We start from the raw sequence: 16,423 nt of genomic DNA on the forward strand, positions 1-16,423 counted from the left end.
TGAATTGATCCTTTTGGCTTTTATGAATTAGAGATAGTCTTTGCCACAAGTCGTGCAAGCGAGTGCCACGGTGGATAGCTTGGAGGGATTGCCATGCAAAGTGGCATACAGGGTAGAGCAATGTAAGGGCAGGGTAGATAAACATATGCTGTGTTTGATCAGACCCAAAACAGATTTTAGCATAAAGGATGTGGCGTCCATTATGTCTCACTGATTCATAGCCATTACCAAAGGGTGAAGTAACTCGTACAGTATGTGCCTTGCAGGAAACACAGAGGCGATAAGCAGGATGGATAGGTCTGAGGAATACTAATAATCAATGCACAACAAAGGAGGAGACATACTGTCTGATTCCTGAGATATAATGTATCAGCCAAAGTGCACCTCCTTTGTCAGAGGAATACACAAGTCTGCAATTGTTCAACAATTACTTATTTATCTTAATACGTCAGCCATAGGCCTTTGTGTGAGGAAATGTTCAGACTCACTGAGGGTGTTCGCTTCAGTTCATCTGTTCCTGAACAACAACTCAAGTGACGTAAGAAGCTCTTCAAAGTTAAACAGTATGTAGTAGTTATTTAAAAGAAAGAGTTGAAGCTTTACTTTATGTTACTCTGAGTCTATTTAAAAGGATAGGTCAATATTTCATTTTTTATCATTGTTAGCAAAATCCATGAAAACAACAATAAACTGACAAGTACGGTCTGTGTATGTGAAGCCTTATATGCTGTAAAGCCTGATGAATAGTGCCAAACATTAACATTATTTACATGTTGGACTGACAATTAATGAAGATGTTTTAGGAAATGATTTAGCCTTTGTTAAGGGGTGGAAGTATTTGTTTATGACCGGTCAAAGATGTGGTTTTGGTCTTATAATGGATTTTTTTTTAGAAATTATAAAAATGTAAATATCACCAGCCTTATCCTTTCAGCACAGGTCATGACTAAAGTGCTTCACTGAGTCACAATGGGTGACACTCTTGGCCGGATTAACCTGCTAGGTGAAGGACCCCAGGGCAAAAAGGAGCTGGTGGGCCCTCAATAGCCCCCTTGTCCTCCCACTTTCAGTGTATTTTGTTCAGTCCGTCTTTGCTGAAATATTACCTGGGATTAGAAAAGCTGTTTGCTAATTTGATTAAAGAAGTGATGAATTCAGGAGCCTGCAACACATTGTGATGACTCCTCTGTTTGCTTGTGCTATTTTCTGCTCAGTTTTTCCTGTATGCAGCGGCTGAACCTGAAGGCCAGAGAAGCAGCCAGTCCAGTTGAGATCTCCTCCTCCTGTTTGCATTTGTGTTTAAATAATAGTTTGTTATAAATACATTTACTTCATTATGACAATAACATGAGAATAAACAAACCACAAATATGAAATATGATTTTTACACATGGATCTTCTTTGAGACAGGGCCTCAAGAGCAGATTCTTGTCACGCCATGTCATACTGTTAGATATCTATGTATATTATACCAGAAAATTATGAAATTATTTTGGAAGTCAGTGGAAATGGGATCTGTATTTTTGATTGTGTGATTTTGTGGCAAGCATGAATAATTCAATCAGTTAAAATGATTTAAATTAGATTAAAATATATATAATATATTGTATGTCTCACATACTTTTTTAATTTGATACAGAAAACACTAACGAAAAAGAGCTTGTGTGATATTCACTGTGCATTAGAAACACAACAAAGACTGGAAGAAGTTTTTTGTTTTTTAAAAAAATAACAGCATTTTTTGCATTGACAATCCTTTGAGAGTCCTCTCACATCCAAAGTAATGGACAAGAATCATTGTTATCACATCATAAGTATCCTGTCAAGAATTACGTTGAAATCAAGCTTTTGTTGATGTCCGAACAGAAAATGTCTTATTGTGAAGCTGCCTTCCATTGTCTTTGCCACGTACATCGATTGGCCTTGAACACATCTATTGTATCATCAACCAAATCTCAATGAGCTTTGCATGGAGAAGCACTTTGGACCTTTGGGATCCTTTATTATTTGTTTTTGAGCTTTATTCAATTTACTGCTGGCAAGAAACAAGGTTCCCACCAAATTCCACTGAGCTCTCCCTCACTTCCTTCATACCGTCGGATTTCTCTCCCTCACTTCCCAGAAAAGCATGACTATTTTCCAATAAGTTTTTTGTTTTTTAAAGTTTTTTTTTTAATCTCAATTCAAACTGTGAAATGTTATATCTCAGCAGCCAAAGTTTGGAGCAATTCTGTATATTCTTCAGGATTACTGGAACCTGGTTGGGACATGATTTCATATGAGGAATATGGACCAGTTTCATAAAGTTTATGACTTGGCTTAGACTTATCACCGACCCGCTGAAACAAATAACAGGCCAACGCACGATAAAGCCATGGCAGTGAAGATTGTTGTGTTGATTCTGGGCGTTTTTCAACTTTGGCTCTGGTAATTGTCTCTTTTTCGAGAGGTAGAGAGAGCGTAATCCTTAGTTAATGAGACTTTCGGTCACAAACAACCTGACACTGAATGGTGAAAAGCTGCCACAGTCTCTGTCTTGATACAACTTTATATAATGTATCTAGACAAAAAAAAAAAAGCTTGAAGAAACTGTAATTGAAATGTGTTTGTGTAGCTTTAAATTAGATTCAATTCTTATTACATGCAAAAATGTATATAATCCTGCCACATCAAAGCAAAACACGGATAAGTAATGGTGAAACTTTGCTCTCCTCGAGACTCTTTTGGCAACACAGATGAGAAGTGAGTTTGATGTATCAAATTCCCACCGTCAACGCTGTTCACATCCTCTCCGCTGACATTAGCAACCCTAAGGGCTCAGTTGCCAAGCAGGTCACAGTGTGCTTCAAATCACTCCCAGACGCCTCTTTCTCACAGATGAAAAACAGAAGGGGCCCCCTCGACTTCCCAGAGAACCCAATATCAGTGTGATGGTGAAGTAAGCCTCCTTGTTCCTTACAGCGGAGATGGAAATTGATTTATTGGTATAAGCAGCAGCATGAGGTTAACATGTTTAACCAATGACAACAAACATATGAATTCCATTATGAACTGCTTCAATGAATAGTGGTAAAATAATACTGTACAGACTCCGCCTGTTCCTATCTACACAAGTGTGCAAAACACTCCAACTAAAGAAGTGCAAGTCATTATACACACATTCAAACACACGTCAGGTTTGCATGTATTCACATATCAAATAGCATATGGCAGTATAGGTGTTTGGTAGCTGAATATCATTTCCACATAAGAAGAATAGTTTAAATAGTTTTGGAAAATGGCATTTCTCACTTTTTTGCTGAGAGTTAGATGAGAAAATCGATACGTCACCCATGTCCGTCCATTAATGTGAAGCTACAGCTAGCAGACGGTTAGCTTAGCTTAGCATAAAGCCATATAACAGGGAAGAAGCTAGCTTGGCTAGGTAAAAAAAAACCTGCCTGCTAAAACCTCTAAAGCTCATCAATTGATATGTTTTATCTCGTTTTTGCTGGTTAGCTCCAAGCAGCAGCTAGTTAGCTTAGCATAGCATAAAGACTGGAAAAGGTGGAAACAGTTAGCTTGGCTCTGCCTGAAGGAAACAAAATCCACCTGCTAGTAACTCTTAAGCTAACAAATTACAACCCAGTCTCACAGCAGTATGTAAGACAGGCTAATTAATATGTTTATCATGTTTGGGGGTTTTGCTGGTTCGCTAGCCTACAACCAGCAGCTGGTTAGCTTGGCATAGCATAAAAACTGACAACAGGGGGAAGCAGCTTGTTTGGCTCTGTTGGAGGGTAACACACTGTTCTTGCTAGCAACTCAACAGCTCATTAATAAACACATTATATATTGTTTGTGGTTTTTGTTGGTTAGCTGCTTAATATATATCATTTTTTCCACAATTGTGGTTTTTTGTATGCTTTAAACAAACAAAACAAAATGTTAATTAGTCAGTTTTAGAAGTGCTGGCAGATTTTGTCACTTTCAGACAAAGCTAGGCTAGTTGTTTCTCCTGTTCCAGCCTTTATGCTAAGCTACGCTAACCATTGGTGGCTGTAACTAAATAGTCAGTACAGACATGAGTGTGGTATCAGTGTTCTCATCTAACTCTTGGCAAGAAAACAGTAAAGCATATTTTCCAAAATATCAAACTATTCCTTTAATATTTGGGATGTTACTACTACCATTAACAACTCATTTGCCCTTGTCATTACACAGGTAATGTTGTCTGAGTAAAATAATATTGTCACTGCAATATAACACTTTATAAAAGTGGGCACTTTATATTTATATATACTGTATATATTCAATGGGTTATACAAGCATAAAAGTCACAATTACCTTTGGTTATAACTGATAAAATTCACAGTGTTCAGAAAAAAAGTTAATTCCTGTCCATTTTTGGTCTATGGTGATATCACACCTGTCATAATGCATTACTTCATATTTATGATTTGCTTGACAAGTGCTATGAAAATACAGAGTTATCCACTCTTAAATCTACAACCCTGTACTTGATTTTGTGCCTGCGTATTAGCTTTTCTAACACCAGACGTTTGTTCATTTGTTGATTACTAACCAGAAGTTTGAAGCTCTGAGGATCATGATTAAGCAAAAATGGTCTTTTTGTTCAGAGACATTGTGTCTCTTTTCCCGATGAAGTAGGCTACAGAAAGTCAAACATGAAGCAAATTCACTTCAGAGCATTCTTGTAATTATACCACAAGGTAGCTCAATGTAGTGTGAGTAAAATACACTGTAAAACCACTCGCATGTTTAATGTAAAATTAATATTTGCTCGAGTCAGTAACACGCCTTCCTGTTTTCCACCGTCACCGAACTCCTGGGGACAGCGCGCACTCGTCTGCCATCATTCCCTCTGACAGCATGCAGTCTGCTTTTTCCTTCCTGTAGCTTTGTGCATCCTTCCCAGTAGTGTTGCCCTTTACAGGAATAGCGCGCTCAGCTTCTGATTGAGAGTAATTTATAGTCACCGTTCAGCTGCTTCCTGTTAAAGAGTCCTCCTCCTCCTTCTCATCCCGCTCTGCCTCTTCTTCTCTCACGCTACAGCATCACTGTCCGTGGGTGTGGGAACGCAATAAGTTTATGTTAGGAAGTTTCGCCCGCTGAGAGGATTGGGGAACTTCAGAGCATTGAAAAACAAACCCATTGTTTGTTCCTCTTCCTCATCCATCTCTGCCAGGGTCATATGTTGCCTCAGTGGTCTGAAAAAGTGCTTTTTTGTGTATATATTATAGGATAAGCATTGGTTGTATTTTAAAAGGCGTTTGGTGAATGGAAGAGCTTGGAAATATTCCTCATGTGGGGGATCAGTCGCTGTCTTTCCTGATGCTTCGATCAGTGTGGAAGTTGTTGGGCTCGGGGCTTTTGCACTGGATACTGGTACCATTCATGGGTCCGATGCTGCTCAGCTGGTTGTCAGAGTAACACCAGCAGCACAAACACGACTTGAAGAACATGTGAAGAGAAAAAAAAGGAGAAAAAATCAAAACCATGTAAAATATACATCATTATTTTATATCATTCTTACATATCTAGCTTAGCATAAAGACTGGAATCAGGGGGAAACAGCTAGCCTAGCCTACCTACCAGCATTTCCCAAACTGACTAATTAACATGCTGTCTTGCTTGTTTAATCTGTACAAAAGCCAAAGTGCAAAATCAACAAGTCACAGATTTATGTGGCTTTGTGCCGAACTATTTCTTGTCCAAGAGCAGTGACTTCCAGATTGATATCACACATTAATTAGGATGATTTAAAGGGGCTGCTAGTCAGATTTCTCTATCTTTTGACAGGCCAGGTTGCAGCTGTAGCTGTGTGTAGCTATTCTCTCGTTTGCTCCCCCACCTCCCTCCCCAAACTCTGTTAACGTGCAAACTTAAGGCATGGTTTATCTCCGCCTCAGGTCCATTTGACAGAAGTTTGCAGTTGGTGACCTCAGCCCTACAAAGTGAATACATAAATCACCAGACTGCTTTTACATGTTGCTCGTGGAATGTCATCACCGTCCCAGCCTGTGTGTCACAGACCTCAGACCCGAGTTCACTGTTTGTTTTACTGGCCAGACTAAATACGAAGTGTGTGTACGAGGGAGAGAGATAACGTGTGAGTGTGCTTGAGTGTGTTACAAGCATTAATATCCATCTGTTGTTGGGAGGTACTTTACCTTGAAGCAGTTTTTGAACTTTTTACTGACAAAGTAGAGGATAATGGGGTTTATGCAGGAGTTGATTGTTGCAAGGTTTATACCGAGATGATCCAGGACCAACAGGAATCTGATAAATAGAAAACAGAAGAAAGGCTGATTGTTATTATTTGTTTTTTTGTTATTATTCATCCTGTCGAATTTCTTACTCAAAAATGACCGGCGGGAGCAAGATATCACCAGAATAACTGCTAACTTAAAGTACCATGAGCTAACTAGCTGAGTTAGCTGTGCAGCTAGCTGTCCTGATGCAAAGCACCAGGAGAGTGTTGGTGTTTACACCGCTAGCACAGAAGCTTTGGACCAAGACGGGCCAGGGCTAGCAGGTTAGCATGCTGACTTCGATAAAAACCTCTGCAACATAATACTTCGAGGTCATCATATCAAAACATAATGATTTTAGTTAATTTTCGAATGTTTTGAACAAAAATTCTTACATATTGCACCTTTAAGTAACTTTTGTGTAAGAGGGTTGTTCTACCAGTAAACTTACTTGAGGAGCTCGCAGCGCATGATATCTTTCGGGGAGTAAACGGTCCGCTTAAGGAGCCTGCTGAGGTGCAGTGGGAACCAGCAGAGGGCAAAGATAAGAACGAGGCAGAAGACGGCTTTGGCAACCTCCCTCCTCTGCAGAGACAAACGACAGATTTTGTTTAACCATTAGAGAGGCCATGACGAAGTTTGTGTCATGGAGAGATCGAGGTTAAAGCCATGTAATAAACACTGTTGGTTGAGCCATTGTGGATTCATTTTCACTCCCTTAAAATGTTACCTGTTTGAGGTGCTCACTGAGGGCTATCCGGAGGCTGCCGTTCCTGTGGCTGAGCATCTCGCAGGTCATCAGAGTGTAGAAGATTGCTGTGCAGAGTAATGGTACACAGAAGTAGAAGCCAAACAGCCACCAGTCCTTTGCATCCCGATAGAACTACAGGTAAACAAGCACACGTGAAGCAGTAAGTTACGAGTTGAAGTTTACCCAACAGTGATGAAATGTAACTCAGTACTGTACTTTAGTACAATTGAGTGGTACTTGTACTTTTACTTGAGTGGTCACATTTTCTGCTTCTTTATGCTTCCGCTCCACGACATTGTAGAGGAAAATAATGTACTTTTTTACCTCTCTACATTTATTTGATAAGTTTATTTACTAGTTACATTGCAGATTGCATGCTGACCTAAACCGTCACCAGACTACCCCTTCACTCCAGTGCCATTGCAGTCCATGCGAGTGCTACATGTGGCCTCCATGTCGTGTCTGAAAACAAAGCCACTTCTGGCCCATCTGGCTCACTGTGGTTTAAAAATAATTGTAAGTATGGTCTTTAAAAATCCCCAAATTTCAAAAAGCAGGAACAAAAAATCTTTTGGTGTTGGTAAACATGTTTGGAGATCCACTCCAAACTTTGGCCTCATGTGCTCAGTACCCGCATAACAGCATTTGGTGGAAAAATCATTTGGAGAGGAAAATGTGCTATTAAAATAATGCTGTTCGGAGGCTACGTTTTCTTTGATATCTGATGGAGATTACCTCAGTTTGGAGAGTATGGAATGGATGGATGCACATATGTGGCTCAGCCTGAGGCCCCAGATCAGGCCTCAGTAATTGCACTTGGCCTGCAATCAATTATGTGTTGTGAAAAAGGCCACAATCACTTGGTGAGAGTAAGTAGACCGGGTTTATTTCTTAAAGTGATACTCCACCCAAAATGGTTTTAGTATCAAATAATCATCTCCTGGATTGCAAAGTGAATCTGAAGGGAGTGGCACATACGAATCAGTATCCTTAGTTGGCTGTAATTCTAATCATCTTTTTAATTATTTATCGCCCAAACAGGAAATGCTGTAGGTCATTCATTTAACTGCTATATTGATGCTCTAAATATTTATTCAATATATATTATATAAAACCAAAATAGCACATCAGTGTGCCAGCTGAGCCATCAAAAAACACCCATTAATGCCAAACAAACACGCTTTTAATACAATGGAAATATTAAGATGAACTTCCACTTTCACTTTAAGACTTAAAGTGAAAGTGGAAGAAGAGGACTACCACATAAGCTTAAGTAGTCTTCCTGCAGATGGGGTTCCTATCTCTCCAGTCCAGTAATGTTTTGTCTCTTTACTGCAGCCCTCCCACATGAGTACCTTGACACACTGTCCTCTGCAGCACATCTCGGCCTCAAAACAAGAAAACATGCGGGCACAAAAGCGCTTAACAACAATTTTCTTATCTAAGAAATGATTAAAGAAAAAAGGATGACGGCGTACCTTCATGAAGTCAGACTGAGGGTTAAGCATGCAGGTGCGAATGGATTGGTTCCCGTATTCGAAGGTGACCATGTCGAAGCCAATAGCTTCTGGTACCGCCAGGATGAATGACAGCACCCAAATAGTCGCAATCTCAACGACTGTCAGCAGAGGGATGCCCACTCCCTGAACTCTGCTCCAGGATGCCACGGCTCTGTATCTGTGATGGGCAGAAACACAGGCATAAAGGATGGATTAGACATTTAAGTAACATGATCAGGGGATAGTGAGTTACTGCAGCAGACACAAATAACAAATATTGTAATTATTTATTGAATCCGGGCTGCAGCGGTTCAGCTGCTTGCAGTTACAGCTCCATCATTAAATAGAAATCAGTAAAGTCATCATTTTCTTTGTCTCCTCTGACTGACAAAGCTAACAGAGTTTTCTTTATGCATGGCAGCACACCAAGCACAACAAACCGCTCAGTCAGCAAAGAATATCAAAATGTTAAGAATTGATGAGGCGAGATGATCAATTGTTTATTTTAAATATCTAATATTTATATTTTTGTGGAGCCTCCAAACAGACCGGCCCATGTTGGCAGAAGGGGTCTGTCTGTTGGCTTGTGTTTCCCATGCACTGAATACTTGTTTGCTTGTTTGTTTCATTAATGGAAACCACTTGTCGAAATGTTTTAGTAAAATCCTGCATCAAGATTTTATGGCAAAAACAATATATTTTTCATGACACATTTGAATTTCTCTGTTGAACAACATGGCGGCATTTATATTTTACTAAGTGGTAATGCATCCACCTTTTTCTCTTCCTCCAACATTGAAAAGATACAAAAGAGTCTCATAAAACACATCCGCACACACAAACACACACACACACACACACACAAGTATACGCTACACATTTCCTGGAAACAAACAGAGAGCATCTGCTCTTGAACACAACTGTACAGTACAGCAGCCTGTCTTTTTCCCATAATAGAGGTCATTAAATATGTCTGCCTGGTTGAACCTTGGAGCCTTTTCAGAGCAGGAAGGCAAGCCTCTTATCTCTAAAGTTGTGTCTAGTGCAAAAAGTAGGATGATGCTGACCATGATTTATTCATGGGGGAATTTCTGTTTAGGCACTATCAAAAAAGGAACTTGTCAGTAAACTTGCTATCAGGATACAGTTTTTCACATTAACAGCATGTAGAGAGCTCACAGCGCACGTATGATGCACTTAATGTTGCACTTAATGTTGCACATAATAGAAGTAAAGAGCTGCTTATAAAAGAGCTCACACAAAGATCACAACAGTTACAAACACTGAGGCAACAAACAGACCTCCCAGCGGGAATCAGTATTGATCGACTGAGCATTTTCCTGAAAGTGATCATCAGCCCAGCTAACAAAATCTTCATTAAACTGGAATCAAATTAAAATAATCATATATATTCAAAACCAAATCAAATTTGTGTGATTGTCTTTCCAGTGATTTGACTGCTTCCTCATATTTTGTGCAAATGTATCCACTTTTCTAACGATGAAAAAACATCTGGAACGTTTTTCCTATTCTGTGTTTCAAAATGACTACAAACATGTACTGGCTTTACAAGACCATGCAACTTTAGTGGGAAGCCTGTGGTTTTTCCTTTTTTTTTATGTGTTTCTATGAAATGAAGCTTTTGTGAGAATAAGAAACAGTTACAATGCCAGAGAAGTTTTTTGAGAATGACCTAATTCTTCTTAAATCTCCTTTAAAGGGGCTCTGTAGATCTTCTGCATTGTGCTGAAAACCGGACGTTTGTTTATGTTAGCAGACTCTAAACAATGTTAGCTGCTGCTGCGCTCTGTTAGCCGAGCGGAGAGAGGCACTTGAGAATGTGCATCAAGACGTATCTTTGGGTTGTCCTGATAAATCTGACCTGGGTCCTTCACAAAGAAGTCCACAGTCACAGCCAATCTGCTCATGTATGGCCAATAAAAAGTCATTAATAAATGTAAATTGCATTAAATTGTTACACAGAGCACCTTTAATATTCATGTTTTATCAAGCGCCAAATCATAAACATATGCGCAAAACCAAAATTATAAGAATATCTATAAAAATGTATTGTTTTTGTTTACAGAGAGACAGATTGTGCTTTCATTTAATTATTACACTATATATAATAACCCTCATTAATAACTGGTAAATGTAATCTCTATTTAGTAGTTATTTCACTGTTAACCAACAATAAAATGCTTTATAAAGCATTGATTAAGCAATTAAAAATGGTTTATTAAGCATTTAATTGTTTGTTAAAGCAACATTACGAAGAAATTGGCATTTTGTGAGATTTGGCGCCCCCCACAGTTTCTTAGTGTAACACCACTGTCGTAAACACAAATCCCAGGTCTGTAAAAATTTGTCAGACGTAATTTAGGTGCTCACTACAAACAAAACTCATGAAGTCATAACAATGTTATGTGTTGAAAACTTGCATGTTGAAGTAAACATGTATGTAACGCTGTGATCCTACCCTCTCACTGAAGTTACATAGAGCAGAAACAGGTGATATGGGGGCAGAGTGGCTGAGACAGAGACACCATTCACCCTATTACAAGACACTGTACCATCAACATGATTGTGAGGCTGTTATTTTAAGGTAAAAAAGTTGCATAATGTTGCTTTAACAGTGAAATGACGAATTACTAGTTTTAGTACACAAAGTATTACAGAGCTCTTTGTGCTGAACTGCCAAAAGCTGACCTTCACATGTGCAGGCGCTTAAAAAAACAGTGTGGAGTGTGACATCACTGACCTGTCCACGCTGAGGGCACACAGGTTGAGCACAGTGATGCCCACAGAGGCTTTCTGCAGGAAGGGCACCAGTTTACACAGATAGAGGCCGACCTCATTGTGGTCAAAAGGCCAGCGTGACCTCAGGAGCTGGTGGAAAAAGAACGTACAATAGCTGTCACGTAAACACATCTGAAAGGAATCAAATCACGTTCGTGAGAGTTATTGTTAAACATTCATTACATGCAACACCAACTTCATTTGTCAGTAAATCACTGTCTGGCAGCACAGAGTAAATTATTCTAATTGAGTAATTTGTCTCACGAGCCATTAGGGAGTTATTAATCTCACTTTTATTACTGAATTCGTTCTGACCATCGTTAAAAATCTATGTAAGGCAATTTCACTGCAGGCCGCGGCACATCAAAGATCTCTCAGCGTCATCTTGACGTCAGAGTGAGTTTAGTCTGACACGGACCATGTGGGGCTCATCAGCTGATTAAACTTCGCAAAGCTTTCACATCTTCTGCAAACATACAGCCTGTCAAAACTTACAAACATTAAAACTCACTCATGTCGTCGCCAGCGTCTCAGAGCCACTTCCACAACCTTTTATTCTTTGGGTAAATAAGTGAAGGTCATGTGATTTGAGACCTTTATTTCCATCAGAGTGGTGTTTGGCACTTTTCCTTCAATATAATGTACTGTAACCTGTGTTAAACAAGTTTCTCAAGGCTAAAGCAGGAGCTTCCTGGCCCTCCATTGTTAACTGTTCTTAGTGTATTAGGAGCTGATTATTTTTGGAACACTGTCACAGCCCTGAGGAAGTGAACAAGTGGCTTCAACGTGGTCTCAACATTATAAACGTGGCTCTTTCTTTGTTTGTGCAAAAACTGTTCCTCCCCCCCCCCTCCCGTAAGATCTCTGTTTCCTTTTTGCACATGTGCCGCTCGGACAACAAAGTCACTGTGCCCTAAAAAAAAGTCCCAAGTTAATTCTAACCAGGTGGCTTTGTAAGTTTTTCACTTGTAAAATGGCAGCCCGACCCGTAATGTGCTGGGAAGATCAGGTTGACTGATAACTCTTTGATAATTTATACAAAACATGACACTACTTATTCCATGACAGGAGCTGTAACCATTATCTATCATCATTAAATGCTTCATATTATAAAGATGCAATCCGTAGTCCAAAAGTGAACAAATGTGTCGCGAGTCACCAAAATTCAAAGCACAAATTGAAATCAGCTCTCAGACTGATTGAAAGGCCTTCTGATAATCGTTAGAAAACTGCTGAATTTACAATTCTAATGTTTTCTGATACCTTTAAAGGTTTGTTGACATCAGAAATGCTCATAAACAGAAACAAAATAAGCCAGATCTCTAATTTACGAGCAGTTGAGAAACATAAAAATTCAGATTTTTATTTAGACTGCAGTATTCAAACTCTCACATTTATTTAGATAAAACGTGATGAATGGGGCTCTAACGAAGAACTGAGTTCAAACGCCACAAGTGATTTATCACTTGAGCAGCACTGAGTACTTTTTTGGGAAAAAATAAAACTTCTAGATAAGGGTCAGTGACTAATGTCCCAGGTCACCACAAGGCTACTGACATGTGTGACTACAGCCTGATTCCCGTGTTTATTTAAACCAGCCATATCCCTGCTCCTCTCATCACTAATCTGCCCACATGGGGAAGATAACGACGTCCAACTGATTACACTTTCCCGTCTATTGGCACACACCCACCCCTCTTTTCCCGTCTGTAATGTTACACTTTATCTCTGCGTATCGCCTCCATTGTTGCTGTATTTCATCATATCAACACAGAGACCTGTCACTCAGGAGCTTGGCTTTGAAAAAAGAAGGTTAAAACTATAATTAAACATCCACCAACAGAGTGAGAAATGTACCTTGAAGACATTGAAGGGTATACCAATGATTATGTACATAAGGTCCCCGAGTGCCAGACTGGAAATCAGGGCGTTCGGCCCGTTCCTCATGCACTTGTGCTGGTATATAATCCTCAGCAGGGTGGTGTTGCCGACCAGACCAACCACGAACACCAATATGGAAATCACGGTGTTGATGTACCTAAAATAGTTCTTAATTTCTGTTTTAGTGTTCGCAGTGCACATTGGAAGTGGGGTTTGCATCTTCTCGACGGATACATTTGAAGATACCTCAGCCCCTTGGACCCCCAGGTTGAGGCCAAGGTCCGCACCGGGACTGTCGGTGCTGTCGAAATCCGGAGACTGGAGGGTGGAGTGGACGAGAGCATCTGGGAAAGAGCGCTCCTCTGCCCTGTTTATCTGGCACATTCCTCTGGCTGCCATACAGGCCATTAGCACCAACATATGCGCAGCTGGGGTGCCCATTATGGAACACACTCTGCGCTTTGATTTCACTGATTGAAAGACTGTCCCAATGAATCACTGGTGTGGAAGGAAAACAAAAAACAAGAGGAAAATTGGTTATTTTTCAGACATTTAGGGGGCGAAAAAACCCCAGCAACTTCAATTTCACATTTTGCTTCCACTTAGAACCAAAAAAGGAATATTATATGTCAATTACAGGAAAGTTAAACAGCATTCCTGTCCTTTCAAACGCTGTGAGGAAGTTAAACAACTTCTTCAAGACTTCAAAAAGGTTTTGCCAAGGGGGCACAGATGGGAGATGCCAGGACTGGTTACAGTCAGAGTATGGATGAGGCATCAGCAGAGCGCATTGGGCATCTCGTTTGCTCTCAGTCGTTCCTGGAAGAAGGAGCTGTCGGTAATGCCTTTGTGTCAATAAGGTTGCAGCTACACAGTGAGGCTTTACTTCTCCTCATGCTGTTCACATTGCGTGTGTTTGCGACGGGATGATCTCCTCAGTTTTTTGCATTCTCCCTCTGTTTCTAATTTAGAAAGGCTTACACATGTGGTCACAAAACAAAGTGCTTTCTTTAACAAAGCAGAAGTACTGCAGGGCTGATTTACAGTCAGCATTTTTCACCTTAAAATAAAAATCAGAGGAAGTCAGAATCCGCTAAACAAAATTTCCCTCTGAATCCTTTTGTTTTTTTATTGATATCCATACCTTTACTGCCTCTTCACAAGAGAAAACATCAAACTTTCTGGACAAAATCAGACTAATTCATTCCACAAAACTCAAAAGTTTCAAACTGTCAGATCGATAGTGAAGCCCTTTTCATCATGTCACCGCACAGGCAACTCTTATAGCCCAGAGTTCTTCCTGTTCAAAGTCCCAGCTGTCACCAAGTACACAAAGAACTATTTAGCAGCCAGCCCTTCAAGTAGCATCACAGTTTAGCATCAGCATGACACTGCTGGGATCTGTGACAGCACGCAAACTGATCTATCCATAAATAATAAATACGTTTGGTTTTCACCTACCTCTTCTAAAATGTCTGCCTGGCCCCCTTGGAAACCGTCAGGCAAACTTTCGGCTGAAGCCCCCAGACATCTGTATCACATCACATGAGTAATTAACGCACTATCAAAGCCGCACCGTATCCCACTTGGTTTGAGCAATGCACCCGTCTGCTCTGAGGTGCCTTCGCATTATGGCTCAGAGTTTCCTGTGGAGAGTTTGTCTGAGTGTGTGTGTATGTATGTGTGGAGCTGTGTGTATCTCTGCATGTGTATGTGTGTGTGTCAGAGCACCAGTGAGACACTTTGACTGGGTGGGATAGTAAATCTCCACCTCCCTTTGGTAACAGACTGGGCCCCCCTTTGGAAACATCACCCCCCTCTCTCCTCTCTCTCAGAGGCACCGCCTGCTGACAGTCATCTCCGAGGCACAGCAGCACACACACACACACACACACACACACACACACACACACACACACACTGACACACACAGGGGCAGGGGCATCTGGGAGCCCAACGCCCCTCCAATCTGCCCCTTTCCTTAAATCCCGCCTTCTCTTTCAATCCCTGTCTGCCTCACATTATATCTTGTATACATTACATGCAACTGTTTCCTCACACGAGAGGCAGCATAGATTAGATGGAAGGCACGAGGAAGTCAATGTCCACATTGTGATGCTGTGCTTCCTTAATTTGAGAGGGGGGACTGAGAGGGGAAGTGGGAGCAAAACCATCAGGCAGCCTTTACTTTTACAGACTAACCACTGTGTGGGTGGTCGGACCACATCACACTTTCTTGCTCTAGATAAACGTGAACTTTCGATGCAGCTTTCTAATAAAGCCTTATATAAGCTGTAAAATGTGGATAATTGCTGTGTAGTTAATCGCAAAGAGGGGAAAGAGTGGTTAAGGCTAGATGAACATTCCCTTCAATTACATCCAAAGTGCAAAATGTCAAAGCAGTCTAAAATCCAATGAATCAGTTTTCCTTGCATGCCAAAAACAAATCAAAAAATCAACACGTCAGACAGTCAGTGCTCTGCGAGACGACTAAATGCTTGAGCAAGAGAAGAAGACAGTTCAATGTCAGGAGAGAAGAGTGCCTCTGCATCATCGTCCATTATGGATTCCAAAATGGACCATTTATCATGATGTGTGCTGAGAGCAGGAAGAGGGCTATCAAAGTCACCACAATCTGTCTTTCCCCACCACCAAAGAGCTGACACAGCGACTTCTTAAAGGGGAAAACCACTCAATTAAAAAAATCATACGATTTTTCTCCAGCTTGGCATAATTCGGTGCATGTTTGTTTTTAAAAAAATGGCCGATTTGCTTTCTGCTGCTAGATCCCAGCAAATCCTACAAGCTGCACCTTTAAAATTGAAATAAAAATGAACTTCAATGAAGCTAAACTTCAATTTTAGTTTATTTACAATTACAAAAATAACAGTTGCGTATGCGTATTTTTATGTAAATGCTGGCTATAGAAAGTGTATTATGTACAGAAATCTAACAGTATCAACCTAAGTTATTTTGTATACATGATAATATAATGTTCTATATGCAACAAACACAAATACATAGCATTAGGAAGTCGCAGAGACTGAATTTATGTAACAGATGTTACACAAATCAGGAATGCAACTTCGACTGAAACATCATATGATGAAAGGGAGAGAAATCTGGGTGACGGTAGGGACGTACTCATACGTGCACACGTAGTAAACACATACACACATACAAACACAATCTGATTGAAAGGCATGCATTGAATATCCTGTGAGATAGCTCCATTGTGT

At 40.3% G+C, this 16,423-nt stretch overlaps 1 protein-coding gene across 1 annotated transcript; it reads right to left on the bottom strand.

The window, feature by feature from the left end:
- Positions 1–2,960: 2,960 nt before the first annotated feature.
- Positions 2,961–14,889, bottom strand: ednraa (endothelin receptor type Aa). The gene is made up of 8 exons (XM_084376514.1): positions 14,646–14,889; positions 13,161–13,682; positions 11,266–11,393; positions 8,484–8,682; positions 6,985–7,137; positions 6,706–6,839; positions 6,174–6,282; positions 2,961–5,453 (listed from the first exon to the last, which is right to left on the bottom strand). The coding sequence occupies exons 2-8, from the start codon at positions 13,623–13,625 to the stop codon at positions 5,316–5,318; spliced, it is 1,326 nt and encodes a 441-aa protein (XP_084232640.1). The 5' UTR covers positions 13,626–13,682; positions 14,646–14,889; the 3' UTR covers positions 2,961–5,315.
- Positions 14,890–16,423: the final 1,534 nt, after the last annotated feature.

The sequence above is a fragment of the Pagrus pagrus genome (assembly GCF_965226575.1).
Source record: "Pagrus pagrus genome assembly, chromosome: 2".
NCBI lineage: Eukaryota > Metazoa > Chordata > Actinopteri > Spariformes > Sparidae > Pagrus > Pagrus pagrus.

Coding starts and splice junctions, on each gene's coding strand:
- ednraa (XM_084376514.1), bottom strand. CDS start 13,625: ATGGGCACCCCAGCTGCGCATATGTTGGTGCTAATGGCCTGTATGGCA. Junction 11,394..13,160: donor TACCCTTCAATGTCTTCAAG/GTACATTTCTCA, acceptor TTTTTCCACCAG/CTCCTGAGGTCACGCTGGCC. Junction 8,683..11,265: donor TGTGCCCTCAGCGTGGACAG/GTCAGTGATGTC, acceptor TGCCCATCACAG/ATACAGAGCCGTGGCATCCT.